Genomic DNA, 25,608 nt, shown 5'->3' with positions numbered 1-25,608 from the left:
ACATATGCACTGCAAAAACATGTACATGGATGCATGGTACTAGTCATAGCCAACAGAGCACAGACACTGTCCTCCAAACACTGGAAGCCATTGTGATGGTTCCCCTGCCATTACTAATGTTTACAACAGAAGGAGGACACTGTTGCAGAAAATGGTGGTATCCCAAGACTGGTGAAACCCCTTATTAGCTTCAAACACAACTTGACATCCCTCATGGAATCCCCTACAGACAGCTATGAAGGCAGATTTGCAGCAGACACTGATGACAATCACAAAAGCCTTTGAAAGTTATATCAACAACCTCCACAGCAATAACCACAAGTGTTGTGAGTTACTGCATAATGCTGATTCCTATCCTGACACAACAGATATTGGCCACAGTCTTGCCAACACATTCAATGCCAGCTTAAGGGGACAATCACAATCGCAGATGAGTGCCAGGCACCCAGCCTTACTGTAGGCCAGGTTAGACCTGCATTGTCCACAGGTAAAGATACAGCTTCCATAGGACCCAAACGTATCTGTGGCTGTGTTCTACATGACATACAAAGAGACCTGGCATCACATCTGTGTGCCTTGGTCAGTCACAGTATCACCTCAGGCTTTGTCCTTCCAAAATGGCACACTGCTATAGTTGCCCCTCTCCATAAAGGGGTAGCATCTACAGATCCTGGGGATTACTGGGCCCTTAGTCTGACATGTCTACTATGTACAGGTATAGGCGTATCATCAGGGACCTGATTGACCAAGATATGGATGATATCTTAAATCTGGACCACACACAGTTTGGCTTTGTGAATGGCAGATCATGCCTGCTCAACCTGGTTGATGTCTTTGAGTGAGTCAACAGGGTTGCATATGACAGTAAGGCATTGCATACAGCCTACCTCAATCTGGCCAAGGCTTCTGATACCATTCCTCAGTCAGGGACTATTGGTAAACTCAACAAACTAGGCATCAATCCCTATATCAGTGGGTGGTTTGCAAATTGCTTCACAGAACACACAGTGTGACAGTGGCAAACTCCAAGTCAGACTGGCAAACATTCACAAGTGGGGTCCCACAAGGATCAGTAATGGATAGTGTCCTTTCCAGCATCTACTTCTCAGGAGTCCAGCCCTGCACAGAGGAACTCTGGCTGACCAAGTTCACAGAGGACTGCAAGCTGGGATTTATCATGAACTCCACAAGTGATGCAGACATCCTACAGAAAGGCCTCACTGAGACCAATGAGTGGTGTGGAAACCATGGCCAGAAGCTTAACACCACAAAATGCATCATCATCCCCTTTGGTAAAACCCTCAGGTCCCAGTATGTTCCACATCAATGAGAGCCCAATGAACACTGTAGGTAGTATAAGAGATCTGGGGACACAGGTTGACAGCAACTTCCACTTCAAGCACCACATTGCCACTGTGGTCAGGAAGTCCTTCTATATGGCACATTGCATTACCAAGGGTTTTGCATCCAGGAAGACAGAGGTAATGATCTCTGTCTACTATTCCTCATTAGACCACTCTCAAACTATTATGGCCCATTTGCCATGTACCTCACTAGACACCTGTTACAGCTGGAGAAGCCACAGAAGCATCTCACAAAGGGGTTTCTAGGCATTAAACACACATCCTACACAGACAGGATCAGAAGACCCTGGCTATTCTCTCTGTCATATCACCTAATTAGCAGCTATCTGCACTTGACTTACAAAGCCATGTCTGACCCAGCTGGTTTAGAAATGCTACATATAAATACATCCACACCACACACTATAGAGACCTCTGCCTAAGTACCACAATCACCACAACATGCTGGTGGGACAGGTCCCTCACCAAGAGGCTGCAGATGCCCTGGAATACACTTCCCATACATGTCATGCAGAGCACCTATCTGACCCTGTTCCAGAGAAATCTTCATGAGTGGATGGGTAATAGACAGTTCAACCCAAGGATCACTGCAGTGGCTATACTTGATACAGGCACTGGGATGTAACATCAGGTGGCACAATGACAGGGCCCTTCTATGTGCTAGACTTAAGGATCTTGGGCCATTACCTACTACACACTTGTGAACCTATAAAGAGAATGATATCAGCAGGACTAATAAAGTAGTGCAGTGGGTGTTTAACTTATCAAAATACTTTGTCCTACAACCAGGCACAAATACACACTTGACAGATGTGAGAGTAGAACCCCTACCTAACTAGTGATTTGTATCATATTGTTACACAGTTACCACATGCGCTACAGAGTTTACCGGGCTAAGAGTTTGCCAAACGTGCTAATATAGGGTCAGATATTACTGACAGCTGACATTGCAGTTTCAGACTTTGTACTCATCAGACATTCCATGCTACTACAAATAATTCCATCAACATTATTAGAGCAGTATTTCACAGATGTCCTTCTCTTTGGATCTTCATCACCCCATTATTCATGGCTTTGTCCTGATATCTGGCTCCCTGAAGCTGGCAGGTTTGCTCCTAGCCGTTGTCAGCATGGCCTTTCTTTGCATTTTGTGGACTGTGTTATGTTGGTGTTATGGACCCCATGACACTCTAAAGGGCACTGTGGGTGAATCATAGGCATTTGCCAAAGGCCTGTAGGCCAGGTGTGAGAGATCCAGGCCATCTGTAGCAGGGCAGTACATTCTGATGATCATATCTTCCCAGGCTGCTGGCAGGAGACACCCCTGGGTTGGCACCAGTAAGTTGACTGTGGGTGTTACTGACAATTGTTTTCTGTTACTATTGTACCATCACTCTGGGTAACAGCTGGATGCTGCTTAAGTCTAGCAACATGCTACTGCATTTCTATGGTACTATGGAGGGGGTGATGCGACTGTACACAATACACATCTGCACAGACTGTGCTGATATTTGCTTAACATTTTGGTTCCATGTAGCATAGTGATGTGCCCTATCTTTCAGACTACAGGCATAACAGTATCAACCACAGGTCAGATTGTTCTGGCATAGGCATTTGTAGTTTCAGAATTCTTACCTTTCAAAGTCATACTGCGACTGCCAGACCTGCTGTGATATCACTGTGTAAAAGTTTGTGGGTGGGGATTTCATAGATGTCACCATGTGGGGGCCTTTGCCAGGCATTTCTTTATGGTTGTCTAGAGCTAATATGCTGGGTGGGGTTGGTGGTGAGCATGGGACCCCCACTTTGACATTCATGCATGTGACCTATGACCCCCTCCCAGTTATTTGGCTCACCACATATACTGCAGTGGTATTTGTCAACTAGGGTGTTAATGCATGGTGTGGGTAGGGCAGTACTGGGGATACACATCCTGCTGTCCCACAGAGCTGTCAGTTGCAATCCCAGTTAACCATCCCATTCCCTTACATGCTTGATCAATCACATAGATATGCTATCAGAAAGTTCCACCCCATTAGTATAATTTGTTACAGAGACTGGCTTACCTTGTGCCTGCAGTTGTTGTGAGGGTGGTGCTTGAGGTCTGACTATGTCAGATGCACACAATACACTACCTATACATGGTCAGGTATAGGTGGTGATGTTTGGCATCCATTTTACTGTGTGTGTGTGTGTGTGTGTGTGTGTGTGTGTGTGTGTGTGTGTGTGTGTGTGTGTGTGTGTGTCAGACAGAGAGAGAGAGAGAGATCAGTCCTTGTGACCCTACAGTGTCAGTGTATGTCTATGCATTGTCTCTTTGCCAAGGCCAGGGCATACTGGGCACACCTTCATCTGCCTACAGGGGCAGGTTCAGGATATTCCTCCTCTGAGTCCTTCTGTGCCTGTGGAGGCTTTGGCAATGGTGGGGGGGCTGTGTGGCCCTTCCCCATTTTGTTCCGGCTGCAGCTGTTTCCACTGGATCATCCTTTGTAGCATGGCACATACTATGACCATGTGTGCACATGTGTCTGGAGGGTACTGCAAGGCTCCACTGGATATTTCAAGGCAGCGGAACTATGACCTGAGCATCCCAAGCACATGCTCTATATTGATCCTGGTTTGTGCGTGTGCCTCATTATGGTGTTCTTGCGTGGGTGTGTGTGCATGATGTCATCATCCATGGCTCCAGTGAGTAGTCAGCATCCCCCACTAAATGGCCATACAGGATGTGCCCCCTGGTAAATGCCTGATATAGCTGTGAGGAATGCCAGATGTGGGAGTCATGATAGTTTCTAGGGCAGCCAGCACACACATTCATGATAATGCCCTGGACATCACACATGACCTGGCAGTTGATGGAGTGGAACCCCTTGTGGTTTATGTAGACCTTACCCTGGTCACCAGGTGGTGCTTTGATGTGGATGTGCATGCAATCTATGGCAACCACTACCTCTGGGTAGACTGCTACATGGTGGAAGAGACGAATATTGCAGGTCCTCTCCTCATGGGTGGTGGGGAATTTAATATGCGCCTCGGCATGTGGTTGCATAGCATCCAGGAACTAGTGGAGTATCCTGGACGAACATGCCTGTAAGACCCTACATATACCTTGGTATCCACTGGGATGGGTTCCCCTCTGTTTGTTTTGGATGTGAGGTGAGGCCAGCATAGCTCCACCATTTGCTGCAGTATGTCCCTGTCCACTCTGTAGCACTCTACTATCTCCAGATCATGTAACCCTGGTAGGTTACCCTGGGCCTGAACACTCTTCTCCTCCTCTTCATAAGTCTGGGGTAGTTGTCAGAATTGTCCTCTTCTACCACCCTCAGGCTCTTGCACATACTGTTGTATGAGGGTGACACCAGCCCCTAACATTTTTTTAGTTTTGTCAGGTAAGATTTCCCCATCTGTGTACAATGGTGGTGTAGACCTTGTGGGAAACAATGAGACTGAAAGGTGTTTGCATAGTTTATAGTGGTGTGCTGCAGATGCTGCCTGTGTGATTGGCTGAGTATGATACATTCCATCTGCCAGCTCTATTACTTGTATTTGAGTGCCTCTATTCTGTTATTTCCCTTTTTTTTTCTTGTTCCTCTTCCCATTTCCTGTATTTTTTTATTTTTGTGGTTTAAATCCCGGTACACGCCATGCAAACCCATTTAGGTAAGGTAAACTAGGCTATACAGCCTTGGACTCACCCCTTTGCTTACATATAGACAGTGCTGCCATTTCCTCTGTTTTTTTTTTTTTTTTTTTTGGTTTAAGTCCCAGTGCACACCATGCAAACCTGTTTAGCTATGTTAAACACATTTTAGCAGAAATGTCCCTCCCTGGATGCGAATATGTGCTTCATTTCATGGTCTAAGGCATTACAGCCTCAGACACACCGCCTTGCTTAGCTGGGCTTAGCTAAGTGCAAACCTGGCCAACAGAGCTACAATGTGCTTACAGCAAGCATAACACCCCCCCCCCCTTTTCATGTTAGTTGCTCCTCCTGCCAACATGATCCTGTTCTAGCATCTACATGGTTAGGTACAGGTTTTGGACTTATATTTTGTGAGTCCGTAAATTTCCCCTCATTTGCATACCCCACTGCCTTAGCACATAGATACTGCACTGAGACAGAGCCTTTCCCCTTGACAACCACTGTCACCTGGTGTTGCTTTGATTCTGCATGCATAGACTATAATGGCAAAATGCAGACTTTCTTTATACTTGAGTTTTCACTTTTATTTTTATTTTTGTCACTATCATGTTTGCACACCACTGTGCTATATTAAACAGCCAAGATTGGCCACAAATAAAAAATATATATTTTATATTAAAATTAAACATTTATTCACACCAATGGCCATGCAGGAACAGTGTAGACAGACTCGTGCATGTCGGATCAACTGTTTGCTGGATTGCTTGGTGGCCAAACTCCATGCAGCTACTACACTGTTCCTGCATGGAGTTTTAGCTTTCATTTTATTTATTTATTTATTTGCAGTTGGTTTACCAGGATAGTCCATTGGGCCAAAAGAACCCGTTTTCAATGGAGTTCTGGGGAGAAAAGCTCCAATACAGACAAAAACAGGTACATGCAAAAATTACAATAATACTTATACAGAGTAAAAGATAAAAACATTTAACACATTTAGGTTCAAAAATTCAAGAAGCATTCAAAACAATACAATCTGATGTGGATTAAATGTCAGGGGAATAAGTTAAAAGAGTAATGTTTTATGCATTCAAAGAAGTTGTATAGACTTGCATTACAGGGTAGGTATTCTGAGGGAATGTAAGCTTAGATAGGAAGAGTTATGTATCGTATATGGGAAGAAGAATGGGAAGAAGAATGGGATAACATAGAATTATGAGGGGAGGGAGCAAGAACAATCCCATTGGGATCTTAGGTATGAATGAAGAGATTTTTTGAACATGTACTGGTTAGAGGAGGTACGAATGGATGGTGGAAGTGAGTTCCAGAGACGAGCAAGATTAAAAGATAGTAGGTGTTTACCTGGGGGATGAGATGGTTTATGTACTTGTAGTAGGTTTTGATTGTTAGACCTTAAGACTCTGTTAGGTAGGTGCATTTTGAAGGCGGAAGACAGGGAGGGACAGAGAGAGGGGCTAAGGATGAGCTTGTAAGCGAAAGTCAGCTGTATATATATGAGTTGATTCGGTAATTCGAGCCAGTTTAGTTTATGGAGAGAAGAACAGTGATGAGTAGTGGACCTATGGCTATTGGCGAATTTGGCAATTTTGTTATAGCAGGAGGAAAGCTGTTTTTTTAGAGAAGTCTGAAGATTGGTCCATAATGGAGCCCCATAGAGAAGAGAGGGAATGAGAAAAGAGGAAGCGAGTGTGATTTTGGAAGAACTTGTAAGGTATTGGTTCTGACGGTATAGCATACCTAGTTTTTGATGGTTTTTTTTAATGTTTAGTTGAAGATGTGAGTTGTAACTAAGCTGATTGTCAATCTGTACACCAAGTAGCTTAGTTTCGAACACTAGTTCAAGGGGTGAGTTATTTTGGCTGGTAATTGAGAATGAGTTCATGTCGAAGGAAGTGGATTTTGAGGGAGTAAATACCATAAGTTTTGTTTTGGAGGCATTGAGTGCTAAGTGATTTGATTTCATCCAATGTTCAGTAATTGAAAAAGCTTCCTGAGTAAGATTTTGGAGCAGAGAGGGGGAGGTGGCAGAGCAGATGATGGTTGAATCATCTGCATATCGGATGATCTTTGCAAATGGGATAGATTTGTGATAATCATTGATAAATATATTAAAGAGGAGGGGACCAAGAATAGAACCTTGAGGAACTCCAGTAAGGGTACTAAGGAATGGGGAAGTGGCCTTTTTCCATATTACAGCTTGGTATCTATTCATGGGGACTGACTTGGAAAAGTACTGCAGCTATTCAGCATAAAGCAGTGCAAGCTGCTGACATGACTTCCAGTAACCTAAAGGAAAGTATAACACAACTGCACACAGACCTAGTTAAAATAAATGACACACTGGTGGAATATATCAACTCCAACAACAAAAGGCTGGAAAATGGAAAAAGCTTTAAACAGCTATACAGATGAGATAATAAAACTAAAAAAAATCAGAGATCAAAATGATGAAAAGGCTGGCCAAATATAAGACTGCTCAAGAAGGGATGTTTCAAAAAATAATAGAGTTAGAGGACGGAGCATGTAGGGAAAACCTGAGATTTTCAGCTGTACCCGAGAAGCTGGAAGGAACAGACTGTATTAATTTTGTGAAAGCATAAATAAGCAACTGGACTGGTATTCCTAAACATGAGTTGTTAACTGAAGGGCATATCATGTGTATGCTCCAAATCTATGAGAAAGCAGCCTAGACCTTTAATAGTAAAGATTCAAATCTACCAGCAGAAGGAGATGATTCTAACAAAACTGTGGCAGAAGGACAAAGTATTACAAGTGGGAGACAGCAGACTATTTGTGGAAAATGATTACTCACTGTAGACCAAGCAGAAGATGAGTAAATTTATTCCACTATTCAGAGAATGTCGAGAAGCAGGCATAAGATTCAAACTGTTGTCCCCAGCTATCTTCAAAATATTCTTCCCTGGAGGGAACAAAATATTTTTTTTTGATGAAGTACATACTAAGAAGGAAATACAAAAGTTTGTCCAACAAAACGTGAGCTGTGAAACAGAAGGAGATTTTGCTTTTTGTTCTTCTAGTAATAAAGGTCACAGTGAGCCTGTACCAGTGAAACTTTTGCCAATGTTAACAGAAAATGCTGGAGAGAAGGAAGGGAGCACAGAATTTGACCAGAAGAATCAATATAATGTTGGTAGTGAAGCAGAGACAGGATTTGTGAGGTGGAGATGAAAAGGAATAAAACCAGCAACTTGGAAATTGGCAAATGTGGGACTATAAAGCAATAATTATATTTGTGAAATATGGCAGAACAAGAATATCTGGAAATACTGGACTGTTTTTGGACTTTGTTGGACTTGTGGGGGACTATAAATCATATGCCCTACTTCATGTCATTAATGTTCTGAGAAATACTAGAGGGTGGGGAAGAGGAGGACGAAAGCTAACTGTAAGTAAAACATTTTTTTCTTAACAGTACTATTTTTGTAGTGCCTAATTTTCTTCGCATGCCACAAAGTGAAGTTTTCTCAATTGTTTTTGAGTGTAATGGGGATGATATTGTGGGCAGATTTTCCTGTTCTTTCTCTTTTTTCTTTTTTCTTTCTCCCTTCTTTTCTGTTTCTCCTTGTTCAGTTTTTAGAGATGTGGGCACTACAATGTAAAAAAAAAGTCTGGTTAAAAATGCATGACAAAAGACAAATTAATGTGCTATTTCTCATTCTTGCATGAGTGAATTACTGGATTAAGGTCCTTAGCTTGATCTAGTGACAAGTTGTAAGAGAAAGCAAGTAAGTGAAAAAGAATATTGAATATTATAAGGCTTTTTGTAGCAAATAAATGTATGCTTAGTAGTAGTTCTGTATCTGGCCCTCATGTCTCCACGAAGAAAATTTAATAAAGAGAAATGACTAGAAGATAATGTTCTCTGAAGACATTCAGGTGTTTCCCCAGCTGGGAGAGCTATAAATGTAAGACAACACCAAAGAACACTTAGCAGAATTAGTAGCAATTCTGTATCAGGTCCTCATGTCTCCAGGAAGACAATCTGATAAAAAGAAATAGATTAGGCGATAATGTTCTTTGAAAACATTTAATTGTTTTCCTAGCTGGTACAGCTAAAAAGATAAAACAAAACCAGGCATTGCATAGTAGAACCACATGCTGCACAGTGTGTCTTAAGCATGGATAACCTTTCTTTTAGGTTAATTCAAGTCTATGAAAGTGCCTGTCAGTTTTGGACATTGTTTCTATTAGGAGGGTAAAACTTCAATATTTGAAGATCTACATAGTTTTATGGGCTAATATTAAGTTAACATGTTTTAAGGGGGTATTGGGGGTGTTTTTGAGGGCATTCAATAAAATAAAAAGTTTTGTTAGATGTGATGTAGGCTCAAATGGCTATTACAAGAAACAACTATATAAAAGTTCAACTTGCCAAACAGTGTATGCATGTAACACAAAAGCTGGAACTAGACATTTAACAAAAAAGTTGTTATAGATAAAAGGTGAGAATAATACCTTTTTAATGCAGCAATGCTTTCTGTAATGTCTTTAAACATCAATTATTTAATGGATAAATACAAAAAAAGAAACAGTAGTGAGCTATATTAAAATGTTTAGTGCAAATAATTATGTTTAGGAGGCATACTTGGAAAGAACTGAACATGTGAATTTGATAAAGACAGATTTTCAGGATGGTTAGTCAGCAGAATTCCTGGGACCACGGAAAAGAGTACTACTTATATTAATTGCAAGAGGAGCTCCAGTAGTGATAGAATAAGATAAAAAATATAGATTTGTAGTATTCTGGGGCTACTGGCAAGGGAGGAGGATTAGACTGGGATGTATTTATATTCCACCTCAAGCTGCTATAATGGAGCTTAAGAAAATTCTGGGAGAAATAATCAGCTTTCAGCAAGGAATATTACTTATAGGTGGTGGCTAGAATTTAATTTGCAGTAGTGAAGATGTATCTGGGTGGCCCAGAAGGGAAAGTATAACAAAGGAGGGTAGACTTTTGAAGAAATTAATGAAAATGTTTGGCATGGAAGATGTGAATTCAGTACTAGGAGTTCGGGGTGAATTTACATATTATTTCCCAAGATTCAAAAACTGGGCTTGGCTAAACAGAATTTATGTTTCACAGGAACATGTGCATTTAATTGAAGGTCTTGATATGCACCCAATAACTATTTCAGATCACACACCAATAATAGCTAAAATAAAAACACAGGATAATGAAATAACAATGAGACACTAGTGCTTTCCCACCTATCTGTTGAAAAGAGAGGAATTTAAAAAATGGGTAGTGGAAATTATTCAGGAACTCTTACAGAAGGTAGAAATTTCTTCTGAAAAGATTACTGGGGATTGGGATAAAATTAAAGTGGAGTTTAAAAATAAGGTGGAAATAAAACAAAGTGAGATATGGTTAAAAAGTAACAAGATTTATTTAGAGAGACTGACAAATGTTAAAGTATTGAAAAATAGGGGATGTCTCGCAGAACAAGAACTGGAACAACTACAGACTGCTAAATAGAAGACAAAGGATTACCTTGATAATATGCATGAGTTTAGAAATATTGCTGTTAAGCAACTGTTTTCCATAACAACTCTAGAGCACAAAAACTTTTAGTACAATGACTCAGGCAACAGAAAATAGAAAGGGCTGTCGCCAAGCTTAGGAAGCCTATAACAAGGGAATATAACAATAAATCCTGTAGAGATATTAGAAATATTTCAAAAATTCCATGAAAGTCTGTATAAAGCAGAGAAATATGGAAATCAAGAAAAGGTACAAATGGAAATGTTTATGGAAGAATTAAATATGCCAAGGTTAGAGGTAGATGAGGCTCAATTACTAACAGTTAGGATAGGAATAGATGAGTTAAAAATGGTAATGTATAGCAAGTCTACAGGAAAGTCCCCAGGAGTAGATGGTATTCCTGTGGAAGAGTGGAAGCTAGGAGATAAAAACTGATAAAGATTGGGAAGGTTTTTTTTAACAATATTTTAAAGGGAGGAGAAGTACCAACATCCTGGAAGAAAGCAGCCGTAGCTGTAATACCTAAAGAGGGTACAGATCCATCAGATCCAGCTTTATAAAGGCCCATGTCAATACCAAACCATGATTATAAAGTGTTAATGTCTATAAAGGCTACATGAATGGCAAACATGATGCCAAAATTGATAGATATGGATCAATGTGGTTTTGTGGAGGAGAGGCAAACATTTGACAACATTAACAGAACACTGATGACCTAGAGGGAAGCAGAACGTAAGAAAATACCACTGTTGATGGTGGGTCATGTTAGAGAGAAACTATTTGACAGAGTAATCTGGGACTTCATGAGCAGGGCAATGGAAATATTTGCATTCCCTGAAAAACTATAAGGTTGAGTAGGAGGATATATGTGAGATCAGAGGTGAAAATTAAAGTGAGTGGGTTCCTCTGATAATTTCTGCATGAGCTGAGGAACCAAGTAGGGGTCTCCTCTTTCCCCTTTGTTATTTGCATTATCTTTAGAACCACTGGCAAAGAAAATAAGGGACTTGGAAATTCAAGGATATAATTGGCATGGTAGTCAAGAATAGTTGGCTATATTTGCAGATGATATTTTATATCTGATAAAAGCAGAAAAGGACATTACATTGTTATGGAATATTTTGAGGTGGTTTCAAATCTTTTCAGGACACAAACATTAATGAAGCTAAAAGAAAGGCAGTACTGGTAATTTATTTATTTATTTTATTTATTTTACATTTGTTTACCAGGAAAGTCCGACTGGACACATGTCCTTTTTCAGCGGAGGCCTGGGGGGAAAAGCTCCAGTTACAACAGTAAAATACAAAATACAAAATAAGTAACACAACGTACAAATATGATATAAAAATGTATAATACAAGTCAAGAAATGCTTGGTAGGAATATTGTAAACTTTTACATAGATGTACTCTGTACAAGTTATCAAGACTAAGTACCTGTAATGTACATAACAATATCAATCTAACATTATAGAAACAGCAGGACATTTGAGGCATTTTATACACAGTAGTAACAAATATCTTCTAGTTTGTTATATGCTACTTGGAGACATTAAAGTGCAATTCATCTTTACAAAGTGATAAAGAAAATTGCACAAGCAAGAGTTAGTGTTATTCTTTTTTCCTATTGATTATGTCAATGGTAGATTGTGTAGAGTGTTAGGTGTGAGGTAGGTAGGAAATTACAGAAAACTTGTAGAGTATGAAATAGTAATTAGCTGGGAGTAGTGCAAGGGCAGATCCAGTTGTTAAGGAGGTAGTTTTTTAAGGCTGGTTTAAATGTTGTTAGGAATGATAAGATTAGTTGGTAAGGCATTCCAGAGTTTACCTATGTAGTTTGAAAAGAGAGAATCTCCTGCTTGATTTTTGGATGTATATGTTTTTATGTGGTTTATGTTGGTGGATTGGAGTGGTCTAGCAGGAGCATAGAGTTTAAGAAGAGTTTGAAGGGCAGGTATTTTTTTAGGTCAGAGAGAATTTAGTGGGCCATTGGGAGTTGTGTGTAGTGAAGGAGTTGTGGAAGTTCTAACCAGTTGAGTTGCTTGAGTGCTAGGCAATGATGAGATCTAGCTGGTGAATTTGTGGCAAATCTTGTGATTTTATTGTAGCAGGTTTCCAGTTTTTGTAATTCAGTCTTCTTAATGTTGGTGAGAATGGGGGCTGCATATAGCAAAGTGAAGAGTAGATGGGTTTGAGTGATGGCTATTTTGGTATTTTTTGTGAAGTAGTGTTTGTTCCTATTTAGAGTGCCAAGTTGTTTGTGTGCTTTTTTTAACTGAGAAATGTGAATATCAAATTTAAGTTTATTGTCAATTTCTATTCCTAGTAGTTTAGTGTGCTGTGAGGGAGTTATGCAGGTGTTGTTATGGGAGGTAATGAAAGTGTTAGGGGAGGGAGCTGTTTTGTTAGGAGAGAATGCTAATAGTTTGTTTTTTTAGGGTTTAAGATTAAATTAGCATTTATTAGCCAGGACTCAACTTCTTGAAAGGCTTTCTGAGTTAGAGTCATAAGTTCTAATAGGGAGGGTGCAGAACAAATCACTGGTGAGTCATCTGCATATTGGATGAGTGATGCATGAGAGCTTACAAGATGTACATTATTAGTAAATATAGAGAATAGGAGTGGGGCTAATGTAGAGCCTTGTGGCACTCCAAGTGCAACTGCTAACAAGGGTGATAAAGGTCTGTTGCTATGCGACTGCTTGTTGATGTCCTGTGAGATAATCTTTGAACTATGCAAGGCTGGATTTACAGAACTGTAGATCTGAGAGTGTATTAAGCAGGTGTGTATGGGAGATCATATCAAATGCTTTTGACAGGTCTAAGAAGATAGAAGAGGCATAATGCTTATTGCTCCTGTGAAGATTGATGATATTAGTAAATGACAGCAGTGTGGTTGTTGTGCTATGGAATGGCCTAAAACCGTGCTGGATATTAGAAGTTTATTATTAAGTAGATAGTCTGTGATTTGCTTATGAATTACTCTTTCTAAAATTTTAGAGATTGGTGACAATATTGCAAATGGTTGACAGTTGTTGAGATCAAGTTGAAGGACCACCTTTATGTAGGAGAATAATGTACGCATTTTTCCAGCTGGAAGGGACCTGGTGTTCAGCTATTGATCTATTTATTAGTATTGATATAGGGTATGCTATGCCATCTGTTGTTAACGTTAAGTATTCTGCGGGTAGTTTGTCGGCTGCTAGTGTAGTTGGTTTTAGTTTTTTCAGAAGTTTTTTGGTGGTATCAATTGATACTGGTTGTAGTGAGAAGGTGGATGAGATGTTAGGTATTGGGAAGGAGGGTTTGTTTGTAGTCGGTATTTGATGTTTAGCTAGTTCTAGGATGGTTTCTGTAAATTATTTATTAAACTGAGTGGCTAGATTGTCTGAGTTATTGGTGGTTGGGGGGGGGGTTCCTATTTTACCCAGGTGAAGGGTATTATTTATTGTGGACCAGAATTTTTGTGGGGTTTTTTGGTGTTTGGCTTGTTTTTCAGTGTAGTAGTTAACTTTATATGTTTTAATTTGTTTTTTTGCTTTATTCCTAAGTTCCCGATAAGTTTAAAATGTGATTTGGGACCTATTTGTTTCCTAGGAAGACCAAGCCTTATCTCTAAGTCTGAGGAGATTTAGTGTTTCTTTTTTATCCATGGGGCATACTTGGATTTAACATGTATATATCTACTTGGTACTTGTGAGTCAAGAATGGAAAGGAAAGTAGTGTTGAAGTACTTTACTGTGTCTTGAAGGGGTAGGAGCTTTAAAGGTGTCCAATTACAGTGTTTAAGCATCTCTATAAGTTTGCAGGGGTTCAGTTTCTTTTTATTTCTTATTTGTAGGAGTATGGGTTGTTTAGATTGCATTGTTTTCTGTCTCACCAGATAAGTGAGAAAATGATGACTAAGGTTGTCTGGTAGACAGCCTGAGAGGGGGTATAGGGTTGGCCTGTTTGTTAACATCTAGTCTAGGGTGGAATGTCTGTCTGAAGTTTTATTAACCCTAGTGGGTTCCTGGATGAGTTGGGAGAAACCATGTAGGTTGATATAATTTTTGGGGTGTAGGGAATTGCAATCTGATCAGTCTATATTAAAATCACTCAATATAAGTGTTTCCTGAGGTAGGTTATTGCAACACCAGTGTATTAAGTTTTCCAGTATTGGAATATTATCTCCTAGTGGCATATAAAGACCTATTTTATATATATATATATATATTTTTTTTTTTTTATTGGGGTTGAGTTTTAGTTTGGCATACAGTATTTCTACATTTTTAAGTTCTACGGTAATGTCGGATAATGTTTCTATGGAGATAAGTTTTTTATATAGTAGGGCAGCACCACTGCCTCTTTTATTTATTCTAACAGAGCATATAATATTATAGCCTGGGGGTAGAATCTCATTACTATTGGTGTTAGGATTTAACCAGGTCTCTGTAAGTAGAGCAATGTCTGGGAAGTAGAGACCTATGTTAGCATGGAGCACATGAATTTTGTTGTTTATACTTCTGATGTTCATATTTAGTATTACAATATCTGCTTTGTCTCTACTGGGAATGATTGATTTCTGATTAGTGTTGATTTGCAGTCCTGGATGAGGTACTGAGGCTAGGTGATTATTGGCTGGGTCAGGATTTGGATGAATGTCTCCACACAGGGTTAGACTAGCTGCAAGTGTTTAGTAAAGCTTTTGTCATATTTTAAGGAGATAGAGTAGTGAGGCTTTGGCAATTTGACTTGGGTAAAGGTTGTCTCAGTAAAGATGGAGCTATCTATATAGATGTTAGCTGGCTTGAAGGTAATGGGATGGATATTAGAGGTGCAGAGGTATGGAGGGGGTTTGCGAAAGCTTGAGTGATAGGAGGTGATGATAGTTGTAAATATTAGTAGGTGTGATGAGGCCATAAGGAAGAGTATCTGGTATATTGATTTATTGTTTAGCTGGTAGAGCATGACTCTGATTTGCTTAAAAGGATGTTTGAGATTGTTCATTTAAGGTATGGGGTAAGGTAAATCATTTATAATACAGAGAGAATGGTAAGATTACTTTGCTACAGAGTAGGAAATTATATAGAGAGGAGGGAAAGTATTAGGAGTGTTAGAACTCTTTAACTACTTATAGGAGGATATAAGATGTGGCTAAGGTAGAGGTAATGGAGGGATTAAGAGGAGGTATGTGATAAGTTAAAGGGAATGGAAATTTGATTGGAGGGGGCTTGGGCCTATGGGTATAATCATGAGGAGAGCAGGGGTGTATGGGAAAGGGGGTAGGGTAGAGGAGTGGCACCCAAGTGAAGTGAGGGTGGAAAGGAGCAGGTAGGAACTCGATTCTCAAGAAACAATCAGAGAGATTGTTCTCAGAAAGGAAAAAAGATACAAGTGTAAAGTGGAGTTACTGGGTTAAAATAATCCAAGGAAATATGTAAAAATATCTAGGGAGGAGGAATAATATAAGTAGCTTGTGGTGATATCTTTGGTGTTATTACTACTAACAGGGAGAGCCTAATCCTGAAGAAAACATCGATAGTGCCAAACAGCTGCTGCCCTGAGTGCAGCAAAAGGTAACAGTTAGTTTTACCAATTGCTAGCTTTTTTTTAAAAGCACAGTATTATCCTGTTATAAAAGTAGCAGAGCAATACTACTTAATACAAGCTAAGTGATACTCAAGGTATGGGGTTTTGAACATATAAGTATTTTTCCTGTGTTTTGATATCTGCTGCCTCTATTCAGGTTCTGATCCAGTGTGTTTTAGTTGTAGATGGTGATCTTAAGAACTCTGCAGGTATGGGGCTGCTCAGTGTAATATCTGGTACTTTGTACTAAGAGAAAATTTAAGAAACAGGGTAAATACAGAAAAAGAAAAGAAGGTTGTAATCTAGCCAAACAAAGGCAGTGATATTATCTAGCACTATGATACTAAGTAGTTTAAGAGGTCATTCAGTTGAACGGACGTAGCCATTGATGTAAGAATGGTATGTAACAAACCTAACACTTCTCTGTGCAGTTCAACAGAATACAGGTTAGCCAGTGTTGGCTACCTTTCCATATACAGATGCTATGAAATTAGAACTAATAATATTAGGCATTTAACAAAAGCTAAAAGAATCTGTATCCACACACAAATTGGTTCAATAATATCTATATTTATTGGGACATGTTAAAATGAAGTATTATAGGACTATGGGTTAAAATTATTCTAGTGTGGCAGCTAAGGATATATGGGAAGAGACTAAACAAAAGATAATACAAAAACTGAGACATTGGAATCTCTGTTATATGGAGATGGATAGTAAGATACAAGCAGTTAAAATGTTTTAGTCCCTTTAGTCTTATGCACAGGTCAGGCATATTGTTATCAACCAGATGAGAAGTTGTCAACAGCAATTAATAAAGAGTTGAATGATTTTATCTGGGTGAGAAAGACATCAAGAGTTAAGTGGGATAGGCTGATTCTTCCAATATACCAAAGCAGATTGGGATCACCTGATTTGAAGGGGTATTTCAGAGCTACACAGTTAAGGCTCCTATACATAGCATAAGCAGGAACCTATAATTCAAAGTGGAAAGGGATGATGATGAAACAGAGCAGAAGCTCAAGAAACAAGGAGAGACTGAAATTTTGGATGCAGACCTTTAAGGACAAGAACAATAATAATACAGAATATTATATTCATAAAGTAGCAGAAAGTATTCTAAGAACTAAGCCAACATGGGAATAGAGAAAGGAGATTCTGCTGATAGGGATTACTGCAGTTAGGCATATAGACAATAGGCAAGAGGGGGATGGGATTTATTAGAGAAAACTAGCAAAGGAACCAAGGTACTGGGAACAAATAACTAGACAAGGAAAGGTAATAGGATGGGAAGACTCCAAGAATTTATTTGGGCTGCAGGTTAGAGATTGCCTTCCCTATCAAGGATTGATATCAGAGTATAGGTAAAGAGAAAGAAATAGGGGGTCTTAAATGAAAGACCAGCACTGGTAGATGTTTTAGCAGAATGTAGAACAGAAACTGCTGTCAAAAAAGGATTATACAATGACCCCCCCCCCCCATTAATATTCCAAAATGTGCACGCTGATTGGTCAGTGTGCACATTGTAAATCAGACTTATACTAATGGAAAATAGTTGCCCGGACTTTTTCCATTAGTATAAGTCTTTTTTTTTCTTACAGCAATGGAGAAAGCAAGCTCTCCTTTGCTTTTTAGAAAGTGTCTCGCTATGTTAAAGGAGTTTAACATAGCGAGACAGCTTTAAAAAAAGCAGCGGAGAAAGAAAGATCTCTGTTGCTTTTTTTAAAGCTGTCTCTCTGTGTTAAACTCCTTTAACATAGCGAGACACTTTCTAAAAAGCAACGGATGCTTTTTAGAAAGTGTCTCGCTATGTTAAAGGAGTTTAACATAGCGAGTCAGCTTTAAAAAAAGCAACAGAAAGTTCCGTTGCTTTTTTTAAAACTGTCTCGCTATGTTAAACTCCTTTAACATAGTGAGACACTTTCATAAAAGCAACGGTGATCATGCTTTCTCTGTTGCTTCCACCCACAGCTCTGTTGTACTGCATAAGTGTACGCATGCGCAGTACATCAGAACTGCCGCAGAATACCGGACAGCTGCGGAAGGGCAGCAAGGAGGCATTATACCATGCCATTATTTAAGAAAAGTAAGTATTCCTTTTCTTAAATAATGTCATTGTATAATAGCAATAACCCACTTCTGGGTGTGGGTAATGCTGGATTTACCCACGGTTGTCTTTGGGCACTCGGGCTTCACCCTCATGACAAAACCACACCAACCGTGGGTAAATCCAGCATTACCCACACCCAAGCTTGGGTTATTACTTACATAATTAGTAGAGCATATAAAATATTGCATGATAGCTATAAGAATCAATCAGACAAGGTTATAAAGCAGTGGAAAGAGAGATTAGATAAGCAGCTCACAAAGAACATCACTGTCTTGATTGTAGGGGCTGGTAGTTATACTCAAGCTGAATGATGCAGACACTTAATGGGAAGTAAAAAAGCATAATTCAAACATTCTACAAAACAGCTTTAAAGTGAGATTACATGAAGCTGCTTTTCAACAGGATTTATGAATTCCATCCAAAATTTGACATAACCGAGTGACAGACAGTCAGATAGATAAGCAGATACCTAAATGACTACAGACAAATACATATGTAAATGGATGGATTGATAGATATACAGACAAATGGATAAAAAAAGTGTGCTTGCACTTAAAATCTTCAGATGTAACAACATTGTTTTTGTCTTGTTTCTTCAGTTTCACTGTTGAATCTATTAATGAGAACAATGACCAGTTCTGGAAGTTCCAGCGGTATTTCCTTATCCAGGAATACAAGCAACGGCTACCCATCCCAGCACCATTTGTTATTTTTGGCCATCTGTATGTTTTTATAAAATGGGTCAGTGGATTGTTTGCGAAGAAACCTCCTCCTGAAGTCCCTGCATGCTGTAAGTATACTTTTAATATGCTTTTTATATTGAGTTAGATCAAATGATTTGAAATGCAAGTCAACACATTTACTTTTACGCAATTCATAAAAATCAGTTTTACATATGTTTGTTTAAAAGCTATTCCTTAAGGGGTCCAAAGCTGAAACAAAAGAATTTCATTTCATAGTACACCTGCTCAAACCTGGATCCGAGGGTCAAAGTAAAACACTGCTTCTTTACTGCAGCATGCTACAAATAGAAAGAAACACTACCGTCTAATTATTTAATAAATGTCCATCAGTCTGACATATAAATCTCTTGCTTATGCATTCAATAAGTTTGTTTTGCAATTCCAAACTTACAGTTTATAAATGAATTTATCTTTTCATAAAGCATACAGTAGCCAGTGCAGCAGAGCACAGCACAGATTTGCTACACTTTCCACCAGATCTGTTAGCATGGATGCCTATGGAAGAGTGTAACCACACAGTGCCAGTACATTTAGTATACTGGTTCTTTTCCTAACTTTCCGTAGCCAGTTCTTGCAATTAATTTTCCAACACAATTCATTTCTGGACATTTATTGCAGTTTCCAGGATGCATATCTTTGCTTCAACCCATTCCCCTTTGTACACGTACCCTTCCAGCCATGCCCTAGCACATAATAGCCAAGTTCCTGGAATATGCTTATCCAGTCAACCTGTTTCCTAATCTGGCTAAGTCTCTTGCAAACCATTGAACGTTAATACCCCCAGTGCTATTCATTTGAAAGCACACTGTTTATGTGGCACTTATGTTACAACATGTTTTTTCTAGACTTAAAATTCAGTCCGCAAAATCCACATATATTAAAACATAACCATTTTTCAATTCCTTTCCGAGTATACACAGATACTATGTTTGCACATAATGCTTCCCACTTTCACTTACAGTCCCTAACATCTGCATAAATTATATATTTACCCCAATCACTTTTTTCTTCCTTTAACATCACTTACATTGATTAATTCTCCTCTTGCCCCACTGTTCAAACCTGGACATGGAGATCATATTGAGTAGTCCAAGATACCCCTGACTGCCTACCACTCCTTCTATACTGTTTGATCCTAACATGGGCTTTGTGGAATTCTGTTTCCCTGCAATGCTGTCTCTGAAAAAGCTGCACATAAAAATTTCTTCTCCACATTAGTCTTTCCCAATCATTGGACACTTTATCACAGACAGCATGTACAGACCCTCATGCAGGTCCTATCAATGACTCAAAAGTATTAAAAATGGACAATTTATTCTCATCATCGTATAGTCACTGAACTACATAAATCATATATAATATATACTACATCACTGAACTACATAAATCATATACAATATTCATCGCCTCTTGTATTTAAGCATAAAATGTCTATATATCTATATAATACCTCCTGCAAGATATGTCTATCATTTCATCTATCTTTAAATGGTAACTAGCTAGCTATATGAAATTGCATATCATGTGAAACATTTCTTCTAGCTAGTCCAGTAGGAATATAGATCCCATGGATTATACCACCTCTTCAGTGCCTGTGTTATTTATTCACCATCATAACAAATATAAATACTTACTGCAGATGACAGAAGTGAAGGAATAGTTGCAGAAGTGAAAAATACATTTGCAGAGGTGAAGAAATTATATTTGCTGTCAAAAATTCATGTTTGAGCATAAATATATATCACTACACATTAAAACTATTATTCAAAAGAAATTACTCTCAGCACACATCAAAATGCACCACTCCCACAGCACAACTTCCACTCCTTCCTTAATTGCATAAATAGTACTAAACCAAACTGCATTACAATATTCCAATAATAAATGCTTCTGTGAATCTTTAACCATCCCATTCTCATTCACAACATCTTCTAACTCCAACCTGCACCTTGATCTCAATCCCACTAAATCCACTGATTCTTACCTATCATCCCTAGAACCAAGCAGAAAATCATTAACAATGTCTCATAACCACTATAACTGGGCAGATGTCCACATCTGCAGATTAATATACCTCACTGAGTCACATATTTATCCCATACTGCTTTTGCTCAAACAACTCAAGTATAATCAGCTGCCTAGCAAACATACCTCAAAATGGCTAATCCTCTATAGTGTAGAAATATACCTTAACCCAGGTCCAAACCACAGTTCTACCTGTTTGCATATTAACTCCACTGCACAAAAAAAGAAATGGACAATACCCATAGTAAAATAGCCCATCTAGAGCTTATCAACATCAATACAAGAAACATGCAGTGAGGTAACATGGGTTTCACTTCACACAACTCATCTCCTCTCAGTAACCGAGACCTGGATATAACTGTCAATAAAAACTGAAGTAGTGCTCTGTCCTGGGTACAGCATTCTACAAAATAATGGGAAGGGCAAAAAAGTGAAGTAGCATTTCTACTTTTCTCCAACCTACTAAAACAACTCCCTGACAATATATCCCCTGATTTAATAACACTAAACTGTTTATTGCCTTCTTTGAACTAAATACCCCAAAAAAGCATCTTGTTACCATATACATTCTCTCAGGAAACAATATCCCCACTGTTGAAGCTATAGTCACTTCGATAATCAGCAATGTCCCCCAAGAAACTATAAGCCTTAGAGACTTCAATACTGACTCAAAGTCAACAGCCATAGATACATCTCAGCACTTCATAGACAGTATTCTCCAACTCGTCAACCCTCCAGTCAGACATAACAAAATAATAAAAGTATGACCACCTCTTTAGCACTTTAGACTGGATACTAACACCTGATCCCACTTCAGCAGGAGCACTCCCAGACATAATTAGTGATTTCTGCCCAACCTATGTCAACAGGCACCTCTTATCCACCTCAAAATAACAGTACTTTAACAATGTACAGAACATAACACAAATCAAGAAAGATACTTTTGCAACAGCCTTAATATAATGTAACTGGAATCCTCTTCAGTATCTTCCACTTGATGAGATAATACCACAATTTAACCAAGTATTTAATCACATTTTAACCAAAATGGTCCTGTAAAAAAAAATCAATTAAAGAAAACTCCACCCCGAGGCTTAAAGATTCAAACAAAGAACTAATGAGAAATACAGATAAAGCCTGATTTGCATGAACCACCAGACCTTCAAACAACTTTGAAATTTCATTGAAAAAAAAAGTAACTGAAGACAATAAAAATACTCCCTTATCTTACAAAATGTAAACCTAAAACAACCCAAATTATTTTGGAAATCGGTGAATAAATTACTTCATCTTGGTAGGATGAAACATCCAAATCCCTCTCCTAGCCTCTCCCCCCCAAAAAAAACTATCACCAACTTTAATACTCACTTTATCCAAACCATCATCAACTTGTTAATAACAACAGCACCTGTCTGACCAAGAACCTGTACCCTAACTACTTTCATTGCTGGTTTCACTCAAAAAAGAACCTCCACACACCCAATCATAAATCTGCAACAGAAATTAGACTCCACATCTCAGACTACAAGCAACCTTCCAACAGAGTACCTTAAAATTTTCACGGAAGCCATAGCATACTCAGTTTTCATTCTATTCAGCAGGTCAGTCCAGGAACAGTACATTCCGCCCATCTAGAAAAGATTCTACATTCTACCACTTCATAAAGGTGGTAACTGAAGAACTATCTAGCTAACCCAGTTGCTATCCTTCCTCTTCTCTCAGAAATCCATACCCACTTGTTCCAGTATTTCATACACAAAAACATTATTCACCCTACAGAACACAGCTTCAGACCCAATTATAGTACTTCAGTAGTACTTCAGGACTTCATAAATATTATCAACCTTACTAGTAACAATGGTAAAACACTTTCTGCTCTGTCTGTTCAAAAGCATTCACCACTACCTTGCACAGCACACTCCTTTAAAAACAAAAAGCTATAGGCCTCTCAATCCCAGCCCTACAATGGTCTAGTAGCTAACTTTCAAACACACAAACTGTCAAGTAGAAGTCAACACTCTCTTTCTTCCTCCAAGTTACAGTAAAGGTACCCCAGAGTTCAGTCCTAGGGCCTTTATATTCCAACATTCTCATAAATGACCTTCAGATAGCCTATAATCATGTCATGCTGGTACAATATGCAAGAAAGTCAATAATCATCTATACAATAGAAAATATTAACTCATTATAAAGAAAAAAATCAAGAATCTTTATCCTTCATTGAGTCCTAGTCTAATAGATCCAAACACCTGTTAAATCCCATAAAGACCAAATTTCTCCTCTTCACTCCCAAATTACACAGTAATACTAAGCCAAACATAACCACTACTTCCCTAAACAGCATTCAGATTCAAAGAGTTACTCACACCATCCTACTCTATCTCACTATTGATGACAAATCTGATGTACGCATACAAGAAGTGGTGAAAAAGACATCAAAAACTCAGGACACTATACCACAAAAAATTAATTTCTCACTGTAAGCAGAAGTAAAACTATAGCCTCTACCTACTTCCTTCCAGCACTATTTTGTCTCATCTGTATTCCAACATGTCTACTAAGATGCAGCAATGCAACGGTAATTTGTAAAATTTGCATGTATCTCATCACTGCATAGCCCACAAAAAAATCAAAAGGCTGAAATTACCTTAACAACTCTACTACATACAACTACTTGATGACACACAATCTAATCTATAAATCAAATTTCCCAGTCTAAAAAAAATCTTCACAACATATATACCAAGAAGAAGTCTGTGATCCACACAAAAATCCTTACTTAGCATATACAACACTAACAATTCAGTAGGTGAAGCCCTGTACAACAACTAAGTCATCAAAACGGAGCTCTGTCCCTCTAAGCCTAAGGCTTAATGACAAACTTTTCTCTTTCAAAATACAATTGAAAATCCACCTAATGGACTTATGGGACTTATGGATCTGTCCTTGTTACACACAGAATGAGCCCAACAATTCCTTTCATTTACTTTCCTTCTCTAACCTCAGATGATATGTAAGTTCATTGGAATAGTAAATTGGAAAAATTAAGAGTTTCCTTTGCAAATAAATTGTACATAATAAAAATCTTTTTGTAAATAATTCTATCTAATAGCAATTATTCATATACTTACTAACTCTAGGTCTATTGGAATTAACCATACCCATTTTAAATAGTCTTTCTAGCACTCATTCTTTCAACATAACTAGCATTCTTCAGAAACTGGTTTCACCTTTGTATTCTGCCATTTCCCTTCTATAATCTGTTTAGCTCAATAGATAAATATGATCAGAATGTACCAGTTAGCATCAATGAGTGCCACATATTTACATACTTGTTTTGATTTTCTTTCATGTGTCATTTTATGTTTCTGTTTTTGACTGTGTTTCACATATTATTCTAACTCTGGTGCTTTTCTCCGTGGGCCTCCACTGATAAAGGGTTCAGTGCCCATTTGAATTTTCATGATAAGCAAATAAAAATAAATAAATAAGTACAATTCACAGTTGAAGAATGGTCCAGTTGCATCCACTAGGAATTCTTTTGTTGCAAGAAAATTAGCAGAAACTGGAAAGTTTAGATCCAGAAATTTGTTTTATACCATATTTTTCAAGTAGATTTTCTGAGAAGCCTGAAAAGGTTCAGTGTACTAAATTCTTGCACATCACAGAGAAAGAAGCCTTAAAGTTACTGACTCTCTTCAAGTAAGAGAATGTGTTAAAATAGCACATTTTCAAGAATCGTGAAAATCAGTGCTTGTGGGTACTTTAAAAGTGAAGTCTCGAAATGCATCAGAAGCAGTGAGATACCAATGGAAGTTAAACTTTTGCACAAAATGCTGAGAATTAAAAAGCAGAATATTGAATTTAAAATTAAACTACGCACAGTTGCACAACATTAATACTTTGAATACACATAGTATTGGAATTGAAGAATGTTGAATACAGAGTTATGCACAAATTGTTAATATTCTCATCACCAGGTAATGAAATGGCTATTAAAAAATCATTTGAAAATTATTTTTCAAATCATGGAACCTGAAATGATTCCTCATGGTAGAAGCAAAGAATGGTAAATCAACTTTGCGGTGTAAAACAAACAGATGCAAGTATATGAAAACAGTCACACAGTTGTAATTATATTGCAGATACCATATGGATCAAACAAATTAAGTCCACCATTACTTTCCTGATTTTGTTTACAGTTTTAAAGAAGCAATTAAGATGACTAAGCCAAAAAACAAACAACATTTATTAAAATGCCATGAAGAAATCACTTGTAGTGCCTTGGCATAAAGCCTTCAAGGAAGTGATGAAACTATTGCCAAATGAAAATAAATACATATGAATAAAGATATTTACAATTAACACCCCCACCGTATTTTAAAATACACATGCTTTTTTTCTGAAATAACTTATATAAAAGCAAAGGAGAATGAAAAATAGGCACAATCATGTGTACTAAAATGCAGACAAATAAAACTAACCCCAGGATTCAGGAAGCTGTATTTTCCATGCAGGAATAGTGTAGAAGCTCCTGCACAGAAAATGGTCGCCAAGCGATTCAGGATAGAGCCGTTTTCACCTGCACGAGCGGTCATACACTGTTCTAGCACGGAAAACTGTCAAATATG

The 25,608-nt window shown here is 38.3% G+C and overlaps 1 protein-coding gene across 1 annotated transcript in view; it reads left to right on the top strand.

Moving 5' to 3' along the window:
* The window catches only part of TRPM8 (transient receptor potential cation channel subfamily M member 8), an 820,991-nt gene that overhangs the window by 704,816 nt on the left and 90,567 nt on the right, over window positions 1-25,608 (top strand). The window contains 1 exon segment of the mRNA XM_044060289.1: window positions 18,809-18,999. Coding sequence (XP_043916224.1) covers window positions 18,809-18,999 — 191 coding nt within the window.

The sequence above is a fragment of the Protopterus annectens genome, chromosome 2.part0, assembly GCF_019279795.1.
Source record: "Protopterus annectens isolate FY-2018-M chromosome 2.part0, PAN1.0, whole genome shotgun sequence".
Classification (NCBI taxonomy): domain Eukaryota; kingdom Metazoa; phylum Chordata; order Ceratodontiformes; family Protopteridae; genus Protopterus; species Protopterus annectens.
This window is presented reverse-complemented; position numbering and strand designations above follow the sequence as displayed.